The sequence below is a fragment of the Mercenaria mercenaria genome, chromosome 11 (genome assembly GCF_021730395.1).
Source record: "Mercenaria mercenaria strain notata chromosome 11, MADL_Memer_1, whole genome shotgun sequence".
In the NCBI taxonomy this organism is placed as follows: domain Eukaryota; kingdom Metazoa; phylum Mollusca; class Bivalvia; order Venerida; family Veneridae; genus Mercenaria; species Mercenaria mercenaria.
This window is the reverse complement of record NC_069371.1, coordinates 41,017,124-41,029,690: the sequence shown is the minus strand read 5'-3', so window position 1 is coordinate 41,029,690 and position 12,567 is coordinate 41,017,124. Positions and strand designations below refer to the sequence as shown.

The following is a 12,567-nucleotide window of genomic DNA, read 5'->3' as shown; positions in this document are numbered from 1 at the left end:
TTTCTTTAAAGATTTTTTTCATATATATATATATGGAGATCTAACTTTCTTTAAGGTTGGCCAGATTCGATTGATTAAAAATTAACTTTTATGATTTGCAAAAAAAAAAAAAATTAATCAAGAAACATACACTGAGGCTAGGTGAAATGGACGGTTTGGGAGCACACTGCATGCTAAGCGACATGCAAGCCTTAGGTCACAGACAGTTGAGCAGAGCTACCAGTAACTATGCCTGAGGTCACATAGAACAGTACCAGAAATCAATCATAGCGCCTGCATGTGCATTGTGAATTCTGTTGAACCTGTTAATTACAGGCAGTTGTTCATTGTGAATGAATAGAAAGAATGAGTAATTAAGAATGGTTTACTGTTGGTTCAATCATCTCCTGACATGTTTTCCTTACTCTGGTAGTCTAGTTTACTAGTTGTATCCGGACTAACTGTTGTTATTAACAATGTCTAAAATTACGCCCAGGTGTGAAACAAGTAGCACCAGCTGCTTCTGTGGGGTGAACCTGTAGAGTAATTAACTCAGGTAATGTTCTATAGAAAGCTTGTACTACTGCTTGTAAAATTCATCCATTGATAAATTAGCCTGTTGACTGAAAATTAAAAGGGGATATATATTGTAAGGAGTTACAGAAAGTTTTTTGTTTCTCTCGGAAAATTGGAGTGTGATTGATTTTAGACTAAAACATGTAAAATCTGTCTGTTTTGGGATAAATGGAGCACATGTTTGCTTATGGGCACTGGGGATGGGAGTTGCTTTCACAGCTACTAAGAGCACCTTGTCACTTTAGTCTGTTCTCCTGTTATTTTCAAATTGTTTATTCTGCTTCTGTACAACTCCCTGAGGCTAAGTTGCAAAAAAAAAAAAAAAAAAAATCTATAAAATTTAAAGCCAGTGTTGACATGAAAAGTTTGGGTACTGTGAATTGAAATTTATCTTGCCATGTTGCGTTTTGTACTTTCTTGCAGTACTTGATTAACCATGAAAGGTCAATGCTGGTACCTATTTAATTGTAACCAGATGTATATTTTAAATTTTCAAGAGAGGGGCAAGTTAACAGTTGCTACAGCTTGAAATATTATTTCATCAAGATTCTAGTGTTTTCAGGGGATCCATTTGAAGTAATATAATGGTTGATTCAAAGCAAGTTGCTTTACTCTTGAGAGATCACTGTTGTGTTTTCAGTGTTTGAATTTGAAAAGATCAATAGAAATGACTTCTTGCTAAATTATTTTAAGTTGTTTAGGCTCAGAACACTGAATTAAGGCTTTCCATAGGAAATTTTGCTTCTGGTGTCATCGTGACCCGTCAAGTTTGACTTAGAGAATCTGTTTCAATTTTAGGAGGATATTTATGTATCTTTTTACCCTTTTCTTAGAATAAGTCATTTAAGGCTTTCAGATTTTTGAAATACTGTTTTACCTTTAACTCTCTAGAATGATGATGAAGCACATTCTTCAGGCACAGCATGCGAAAAACATGCCTTGATTTCCATTTAACTGTTTACCATATAAAGTGATTTTTCTATGTATAAGGTTTTTAGTCTGATTTGTTTAACTGTATGGCATGACCTTGATTGGGTAGTAAAAACTTGGGCGCAGTCCAGTTCTGCTGATATGGTGCTTATACTTAACTAAATTGAGTGAAACTTCAGTCTTAAGTTCATTCATGTCCCATCAGTGATATGTTTTAAGCTATTTTCAGGCCCTTATGAATAATAGTGAAAAGTAGTGAAAAACTGAAAACGCTGCCAAATATTCAGGGTATTTTTGTTTGGTTATTATTTTGTGTTCCATAATACTATCAAAAGAAAAGTGTACATTTAAAATGATTTATTCAGTGCTCATACATTAAACTGTTTGTTCAGCTGATATTTAAGTTCCTGGTGATTCACCTGGTAAACCACAGCTACAACAACCACTGTATTCCTCTTGTTTACAAATTGCATTTTAATTTTCTTCTAACTTATAGCCTAGTTTTTTTTTAACAACCAATTTGAGAGTTCAGTAAGTTGAATTGAAATGTGATATATATTAGACAAATGGCGAAATTGTTACAAGACTTTTGAATTGAGAAATGATGGGAATTAAAGTGATATTTAATTGAAGTTTCATTTCCGAGTATCTGGATTTGTGTGACACACAGTGTGAGAGTGACTCAGTTTTGTGGACAAAAATCAACTTCATTGGTGACATGAAGATGATTATAATGGTAGACTGTGAACTGTTTACCATTTCATGCAGGTGAACATGACAGTATAAAGTTACTTCCCCTTTTAGAAAGTGCACCCCACCACTTCCCCGTGACACCAGCAAAAGTAGAAGCAGATGTATATTCCCCCACCCTCACCCCCTGATGTGTAGTCAGTTGAATATGAATTGTCTCCCTTATGGTATACTTCTACATTGCAAAGAATCTGAAATATTTAACAAAATTGTTGGCTTATTGTAAAGTAGGTTACAAAATTCACATGATATAGGTGTACTACTCTTAAAACATGCATTTTATTGCATATTTGTTACATACTTAGTGAAATTTATGATGCACATCTGTGTGCATATAGAATGTCAGTGACAAAGGTTACTTTAAAGAAGACTTTACCTGCAATGCAACCTGTACTTTCCTCAGTTATATGTTTTGAACAGATAAAATTTGAAAAATGAGAAAGAAAAAGGTCTGGAGCCAGTTAAAGAATTACTGGTAATGTATGCATTTTTAGGTACGTCTAAAGCCCTTTTAACCCTTAGCCTGCTGGCGGCGATTGGTTTTGCCTTTGCGACCAGTGCAGACCAAGATCCGTGCAGTCTGATCATGGTCTGCACTGTTCGCTTTTCTGTCTGTAAATTTTCAGTGAACACCCCTTCGAAGAATAAATGGTATTGCCCAAACTGAATGATGGAACAGTCCATTTTAGAAATTTAGCAGGCTAAGGGTTAAAGGATTTAAGTGATATTGCCTTTGCAGGTCCAGTGCAGTCTGATCATGGTCTGCACTGTTCGCTATTCAGTCGGTAAATTTTCAGTAAACACCCCTTCGAATAATAAATGGTACTGCCCAAATTGAATGATGGACCAGTCCATTTTAGAAATTTAGCAGGCTATAAAGGTTAAATGATGGTCTGACAACTGACAAGATATTCTTTTTAAATTTTCTGAAGTTCTATTAGTTTTCCTTGTCAGCTTTGATTACTTTCCTATGCTTTGATAAGAAAAGGTGCTTTATTTTAAAAAATTTGAAGAAAAAAACACAAGAGTTTCCTCCTATGAAAAAATCATAGGGTCTGAATACTCTGATGGCTGCAAACCACTACATGCTCAAAAAAATTAAAAGTAGAAATAGATCTTTAAACAACAGCTTCTCAAAAATGACTTAACTGATCTTCACCGAAGTTGGGTCTGTAGAATTGTTATGTGTACTTCTTCTAAATATTTTCTAAAAGTAATATTCTTAAATATATTGTATTTCCAGGAACGTGTCCATGTTAAAGATCCACCAGATGTCTACCTCACAAAATTACGCACATACCTGGATCCGAGATCAACACGCAGTACAAAGGTGAATATTTTTACGCGATCGCCACTATAACACCATCACTGTGATGTCCAAATTTGTTTTTTCTAGTTTTATTGTCTTTAAGCTTTTCTTTACTGCAATAAAGTAATTTTTTGCACAATTGTTCACGATACTGTAAAATCAGAAATTTTTGTGAGGGATTTATTTTCGCTATATTTGCTGACTGTCCCATTTCAATAAAAAAATACTGTCATAAGTGTTATTCTTTCTTTTAAATGTTGCTGTAAGTTAGCCATATATCGCAAGTCTTATACAATGCATTCCAATTCTAAATAAAGCAAATTTCAGTCTCACAAAAATATCTTGTTTTACAGGATATCTTCTTTAATTTGGTTGATAAACATATAAGCTTAATTGCAAGCAGTTCTAAAAATGCTGTCAAGCTATTTCGAAGTTTTCACAATAATTTTGTTATCAAGGAACTAAGAAATGAAAATGTATTAAAGAAATGAAACTAGTTAGCATTATCCAAAACAAAGTGCTGGACATGATTGATTTTGCCTTTGCGAAATTGCGACCAGTGCAGATCACAGATCAGCCAGCACATCTGTGCAGTCTGATCATGACCTGAACTGTCCACCATTCAGTCTGTATCTTTTTGGTATGCATCACTTTTAACAGTTAATGGTACTGTCCAAATTGAAAGATGGAGAAATTCATTATAGAAATTTAGCAGGGTAAGGGTTAATAGTACCAGTAGGGCTTTTTTTCTGATTTTAGGTGATGGTATGAGTTCTATAAAAAATTTGGAAAGTTTGGGATTTGGGGAAAATATGAAGGGAAAAAAGATTAGCAGATGTGGGTGGGGCACCAGTTATAAACTGGTTTGAAATTAAATTCACAAAATTTTATTAAGTAGCAAAAGCGATTTCTTGGTTCCTTGGTAACAGATTAATAAAATGTTGACAAGATAATATGGTTTATTAAGCTTTATCATGAGAAGCTTTGTTGCAAGGTACTTTAACCCATGCTGTATATATGTGCTTTAATGCACATTGTTCTGCTAAGGCAATTATAGACCCATAATACAGTAAAAATTTAGAAAAAGGGAAAGAAATAGGACCCTATTTAACATGGATTTAACAAAGACACAACATTGTAAAAAGAGAATTACAAACTCGCATAGAAGCAGCAGAAATATGCTATATTTTTCTGTAAAATATGTATTAAGGGTCTATAACCTCATGGAAATTATTTGTTTTTAATGCATTTGACGCTTCTTACATGTGCATTGGTAGATTTCACGAAAGGTAACAAAAAATTCACTGCTGTAACTTAATAACCAGTCTGCTATACAACAATTAGCTTGGTGTGAGATCATATAATATGTTAAACTTGGTTCATATTGCAGTCAATTTCTGATGCCTTTAGTTTTTTATGACGATTATTCTGTTATGTAGCACCCCACCCACTACACCGCACACAAGAAAAAAGAAACAAAATTAAGATGACTTATATAATCCATGAATTTCCTAAATGAACAAAAAGTCATCCCTAAAATCTTGGGGAGTTTATAGGCAAGGACACGTTTTATTCTGTTATAACTATATATAAAGATACTTAAAAATTAAAAAAATATAATTTACTCCTCCTAGAAGCAGAATTTTGATTGACTTTATCGTAAAGAACACTTTGTTTACTGTCTGGTTAAGTGTAGGAATATTTGATAGCGAGTTTGTTATTACGAATCGATACAAGGAGTTATTGCAATTGTCTTGGATACAGAGGCAGCCAACTTTATAATGAAATTTGTTATCCTTTAGTGTACTTAGATCATGGAAAAAATTGTTCTGAAATAGACACGATCATTTTACAGACTTAAAGGCACTGACCTCCAGATTTTGACCTTTCTTTAAAATTGAAGTTTAATCATGTATTATGAACATTAGAATATGAGTTCTTGTTTCTAAACTTTCTTAAAAATGCCATTTCAAGAAGAAGAAAAAACCCGTATCTGGAATTGAACCCAGGCCGCGGCTGCAATAAAACTTTTCAGCCGTTTTTACGAGTACCACCGTGGAGGAATATGTATACATCGCGTTAATTATATCTATAGGTATTTATAACTAGGGCAGTTTACCTCAAGTAAAGAGTAAGGCGTTACAGACATTTTCAATTTTCAGTGTAAAAATTAGTAAAACAACTAATTCTCATGACATGTGTTTCTGTAACATATAGTGTGTCAGTAATTAAGTTTCAAAGGTTTCTTGAAAATATAGCATTGATTTCCTGATACCTAAATTTTCTATTTATTTTTGTGGTTGTTGGATCTGAAGGCTAGTGCCTTTAATGTTCATGGATTTCATGGTTGCATAAATCCACAGAATTAAACATACAGTTTTCATTTAGAATGGATGTACCAGCAAAATGGGCATTCTCGGAATTGGAATCCTGAAAATTTACTCAAATATGCACTTACCACAATAGATGAATCTGAATTTGAAACAAATTCTTGTTTTTTCTTAGAAATTGACTGTAATTATGACTAAAATCATTTTTTTTTCAAGATCTGTTTTTTATGCAACAAGGTTTTTTTTTGTGATCCTAGCATGGAGTTATTGGGTTATAAAAGCATTAAGGCGTGGACTTCCTTGCAGGGTTGAAAGAATTGTGCTGCTTTTTGCCTCTTACCCATCATAGAGCCAGTTACTTTGTTACGCCAACAGACTTTTCGTCTGGCTTTTTTAAAAAATTTCCATTTGTTATTTGAATATATATTCAGACCCATCTAATCTATGTTTCGAGAAGAAAAGGGAGATAATTATACAAACTTTGAAGAGCCTCATGAGTTATCTCCTCTGAACAAAACACGGGGTCTGAACACAGACTAACAGACTTTGAGACACAACTTTTTCAATTTATAAGAATTAATTTGTATCTTGGGGTATTAAGGGTGAACATTAATGTTTTGTAATTATTAGTGAAAGATCTTGAATTATTGATATAATTGATGACTGCATAAAATTAACACAAACCATGTAAAAATATATATATATATAATAGCATGTTGTGAACACTAATCTTTTAAATTATTACCTAAAGATGCCTGTTTTGGATTGTAATGTAGGAATGTTGGAATCTTATGGTATTAAAATGCAGGTTATACTATTCCGTTTTTATGCACAGCTGTAAAATCATTCAATTTCTTGGACTTGAATTTTTATGGTTTCTGCAGAAATGGCTATTTCATGGTCAAAGATTTGTGGATTTTATACAAGGTACGAAAGGGACTGGGATAAAATTTCACAGATTAAGGCAACCCCAAAGTCTCCCCTACCCCCTTCCCTATTATAAACTAAAGATTTCACAGTATAAAAATATATATTGCTAAAAGAGGCATTTTGAGATTTACTTTCGTCAAGTGCAGAAAATTTTAAAATGCTAAAAAAAGTAGCCATGTTTCTGGTAGCCCGGCCAACAGTATGACTGTTTTCCATATTTTTTTTTTCAGCTAGCATTAGATTATGTTAATATCTTTTTAACAGAGAGTATTTCTAATGTAATAGTTTATATGATGTTAAGACTACACAGCTTAATTTTGCATAAAATTTTACTGCATCACTTTAATTCAGTGGGAAGCAGATAATTTAACAAGCATTTTATTGATAACTGGAAGTAATTTACGGTTAGAAACAGTTTCATACTTATAGGTGTAATGCTGTAGAATTTGATAGGTCCATTAATTTCGAATTGAAAATATTTGAAATATAACAATATGCAGTGAAGGATAGATTATGGAAAAATATTTTGGGATGAAGAAAATTTTTTTCAGTTTAAATTGTTTGTTGTAAAACTTGTAAAAAATTTCTATTTCTTTAAATTTGAAAATGAGATACAACATACTGTGAAATAAGTAATATTTGTTGAAGACTAATTTTATGGATTTCGCGGGTTGCATCAAAATCAAATCTCGACAAATTAATACTTTCCCATTTGTATAATCTTTATCTTTTAGCCCGCTGGTGGCATGTGATTTTACCTTTGCGGCCGGTGCAGATCAAGATCAGGCTGTACATCTGTGCAGGTTCTGTACTGTTCACTATTCAGTCAGTAAATTTTCAGTGAACACCCCTTTGAATTATAAGTGGTACTGCCCAGCTTGAATGATGGACCAGTCCATTTTAGAAAATTTAGGAGGGTAAAGGTTATTTAAATCACCACAAAATACCTACTTTGGTCAAAACCACGAAATTTCATGCCCATGAGATTAAATGATTTTACAGTAATCTGAATTGATAATCGATAGCCAAATATGTCGTAAATTTTGTCTTGAAGGTGTTGTGAAACTATGCTTTAAGCAAATTGATAAACAACTATATAAAACACACCTAAAGATGTTACAAGTGCTTGTTTGATTGCTAACACTTCAATCCCTTTTGAATTTTGGGGTGTAAATAACTATACATAATATATTACGAGAATGTTGGTTTGAGTATGTTTTGCTTGTTTGCTTATATATATGAATGATATGTGTACACCGCTTGTATTGTAGGGCAATCGGCAGAGTCGACATAGAATGTCTTTTGTAAGGCTTTATAGCAAGTAGACACAATAACACCTATAACCAACTCACTGGATCTTGTAGTCTCACTAACTCTAATACACAGAATTATATCACCATGAAATTCCCTGACATGTTTCATAGTCCTTTTTCAAAAAATATGCATATACTTAGCTATTATAGAGAATAATGAAATATCCGTAGAATGATAGCGCATCATTACCATTTAAAATTAGCATTATACAAATTGTGCAGCACATTTATTTGTACAGTGTGAGCCTTTAAGGGAAACAAAAATGTGGTTGGGGGTGAAATTTTATGCCCCCGGGATCTACTGATGTGGGAGGCATATAGTGATTGTCCTGTCCGTCCGTACGAGGTTAACCAAATGGGACCGTTTCGTCTAGCATCAATACCCCTAACTAGAATGACTTGATACTAATGCAGATGTAACCAGTGACCATTCCTCATCTTCAGACATCACCTGACCTCAGTTTGACCTTGACCTTGAACTTGACCTCGTTTTGGACTTAGGTTGCTTTGTATTGACAAGGATGCCACCGGGGGCATCAAGCATTTATTGAACGCAGCTACTTGTTTTAGTTGTAGTAATTGGCTTTCTTGAAGAAGTCACCTTTTCTTCGTCTTTCCTTGTGTAATGTCTTAGTGTTTCTCAGTTTTATAAAACATGGACAGATTTCGTGGGTAAAGGAGGTAATTTTATTTGGGAAAGAAAATATTTTAACCCTTATCATGCTGGACATGATTGATTCTGCCTTTGCGACCAGTGCAGATCAAGATCAGCCTGCACATCCATGCAGTCTAATCATGATCTGCATTGTTCGCTATTCAGCCAATAAGCACCCCTTTTAACAGTTAATGGTACTGTCCAAATTGGAAGATAGACAAGTTCATTATAGAAATTTAGATGGGTAAAGGTTAAAGGCAATCGTATTCATCGTATTTTTAGCCCACCATCATCATGATGATGGGCTATTCAAATCACTCTGCGTCCGTGGTCTGTCCGTCCATCATTCCGTCCGTCCGTCCGTCCGTTCGTTAACAATTTCTCGTTATCGCATCTCCTCAGAATTTTCTTGCATGAAGTATAACGAAAGCAACAATATAGGGAAGTTCATCGTCTCGTTGCTTTACTGCTGTAAATGTTTGTATATGTAGAAGCAGGTACATCGTTCTTGGAGGATCTAGAAAACAAAAAAACATACATTTACCTGTCGAAAAAGTGAGAGAGTACAAATGAGGCTGACATTTATAATGCTATAATGATGCTATTAAAATTTAATTAGCAAAAAAAACATGGGTTGGTTTTCCCTAGATTTTATCTATCTGTAATTTTGAGGTTTTAGGTTTCCCGTTGTTACTTTTATATACATTGATGAATTGTAAATAAGGGAATTTCATGGTATATATCACTGCAATTCGATATTGGTAGAATTTACTTAAATTCACCAGGTAATATTTTGGTCATCTGAACTGGTCGTTAAACACATCTCTTTCACTGTTTATTAGTCTGTACCATTTGCAGATGGTATAATTATATTATATTAAAAAATATATAAGGATTCTAATTTCTCTTTAATGTACTGCAACACAGACTGTTTGAGAAATCATATATAATAAGAAGCAGATATTTCATATGCAATTTAATCTTTAGTACAAACTTGCATATCCCTGCCACCAACTTGCCTCTAAGACAAAAATATTGCATTATGAATTTTTGAAAAAATGAATAGTCTTGGCACAAGCGAATTTATTTTGGCTATTTTTCCTCATGAAGTAATTTTGAGTTTATGATAGTTTAAGTTTCCAAAGAAGAAGAAAATGACCTTGACACCATGTTTTATATCGAGGTCATCTTGAATATTCCATGTTTAATATACAATAATGTAAAGGGATGTCACTTGTTCTGAACATACTTTTTCCTTTGCTTTTGAGAAGGATGGCATCTCCTAAACATACATTTCCTACTATACCCCCGGTATCTGTCTGTCCATCCATCCGTCCGTCTGTCTGTCCATTAACAATTTCGTGTCCTCTCTGTAACTCTTCAACCACTTGAAGGATTTCGATGAGACTTGACACAGATGTTCACCACATCGAGACAACGTGCAGAGTGCATGTTCTGGATGGCTCACTTCAAGGCCAAGGTCATCGCTTAAGGATTTTTTTGTGGTCTTAGATTTTTTTTTCTGTTCACTTAGAATTTTTTTTTAAATTTCTTCCCTTTGTTGTTCTTGTCCTTTGGGCTTCAACAGTAAAGTACTCCCATCCTCCTCTGATATAACTCTTCGGGTGTATATTGCCTCGCTTGGCAGTGCTCTTGTTGATTTTTTACACTGAATTTTCTGTACTGTTTTATGATCTATTTTTTTTACTAATGCTACTTGTAAAGGTTTTCAAAACAGTAGATTAAACTTAAGTTGTTTTGGTGGTTTTGTTTGTATGTAGACTAGTAATATTTAACACATTTGATTACTGTAGATACGTGAATATGAAGAATTTATACATGATATATTCTGAAATTATTACCTCCCTTTATGTGACACTCTTAGCTGGAGTACAGTGATGTACCTCAATGATGGCTTTGAGCATTTGAGTAAAATAGTTCTTCTTAAGAATCTTATGCTGGAAGTTATCCTTCAGGCTAAGCAGTTTTTATTCTTTGTTTAGTGTTGCACTTGGAAAATTAATCCACGGCAACAACAAAAATTCCATTTTTTTTTTTAAAACATTCTTGTTTGTTTGATTTACTTTCATATACTGAAAGATTTATGCTTTTTCTTGTTATATCATCTATAAAACAAGAAAGACTTTTTCTTTGACTCAGAAAGCAGCCTTATATAATATGTGACATGAAGCAAAGACACAAGTTTGCATGGCCTTAGATATATTACATTCAATAACTAACAATTCCTGCAGGAGAAGTAGCAACATACCTTTAATTATCCTAGTGTTTCACAATTATATTAATTGTGTAGACAAATCAGTTTATAGCACCAGAGTAGAAATACAGGCTGCATGATTTTAGTCTTGATTTTTCACCACTAGTGTGGCTGTCTCAGTTTCATGTATTACACAATATAATTTGCTCTATGTCAAATAATAATAAAATCATTTTGTACACATACACATGTCATTTATATCATGTAATATTATATAATTATACACACATGTACCACACAGTTATCAAGTCTTGTGGTAAGAAAATTTAATGCCTTTTTAAAATGTTTATAATGAAATAAGTAGAAAGTGTAGTTTAATTGGAATGCATAATTTAGGCCACAAGGCACTGATATATTGTAACATCCAATATCATATTCCTTGTCATTTAATAACATGTTGCTGGCCACATTGTATAGAATCTGGTAAAAGGTCTTCTTTTTTTGTCCAGTTATGCTTACTCATTATAGAAATGCCATAATTAAAAGAAATGATTCCAAATTTAGCTTGTAAATGTAATAGATCTTCACTGTGCCATCAACATGTGACATGATAATTTCCTAACTTATTAACCTGTTTTTTTTTCAGTTCCTGTTCTTCAAATGTTGCTGTTATATGATTTATTGCCAAATAGAAGTATAATGGTCAAATATTTTCAGAAGTAGAACATGATGTTCAGCAGTAAAATAATATTTTCAGAAGTAGAACATGATGTTCAGCAGTAAAGTAAAATAATATTTTCAGAAGTAGAACATGATGTTCAGCAGTAAAATAATATTTTCAGAAGTAGAACATGATGTTCAGCAGTAAAATAATATTTTCAGAAGTAGAACATGATGCTCAGCAGTGAAAGTAAAAATATTTTAAGAATTATCAACAGCAACATTTTTAGGATGAAGATAGATTTTATCCTGTTCATTTTCTTTTCTCCTTATTTTCCTCACTGTTTATTTTTTTTTAACACCAGCAGTAACCTTATGTATGTTCATTGGCCTTTTTTAAGGCACTGAAAACAGATGATTGGGTTTCTAGAGGCATTTTTAAAAAGGCCTATAATACATTGTGCACTTAATACAATTTCTTCAGTCTGAAAAAGGAAAGAAAAAATCCTCTCAAAGCAGGTGTAGTGTGTTTTACCACTTCAAAGACTGCAGCAGAGTGGAATTGAAGAGGCCTCTATTATCGAACATGAAGAAATGAATTGTTTTGCCCATGTTTTTTACTGTTATCTGCTTTTACCAATGCTGTCTTGAAGAAATTATAAAGCCATTAATACCTGCCATTGTACAGGTATACTTTTGAACAGTTGAAAAAGTGGCACTGATTTCGCCTGTAATTATGATAGAAAAACAAGCCTCCGAACTCCAATCATGTGTTTTTTCCTGCCTCTTGATGCTGTACACTTGTTTAAGTTTTCAACTAGGAAATCCTCAATTGCTGTTAAAGTTTGTCGGTTATTTATAATTAGCGGAGAAAATTTGTTCTTTACAGCAGATGTGTATTATGCATACAATGTATCCCC

At 33.3% G+C, this 12,567-nt stretch overlaps 1 protein-coding gene across 3 annotated transcripts in view; it reads left to right on the top strand.

Moving 5' to 3' along the window:
• The window catches only part of LOC128546537 (formin-like protein), a 69,702-nt gene that overhangs the window by 25,240 nt on the left and 31,895 nt on the right, over positions 1 to 12,567 (top strand). The window contains exons 3-4 of one of the 3 annotated variants that reach the window (XM_053517234.1): positions 3,479 to 3,565; positions 11,289 to 11,303. In XM_053517234.1, the coding sequence (XP_053373209.1) occupies positions 3,479 to 3,565; positions 11,289 to 11,303 (102 nt within the window). Of the gene's footprint in view, positions 1 to 3,478; positions 3,566 to 8,075; positions 8,109 to 11,288; positions 11,304 to 12,567 lie in introns of all 3 variants that reach the window. The other 2 variants (XM_053517233.1, XM_053517235.1) reach the window with 2 other exon arrangements.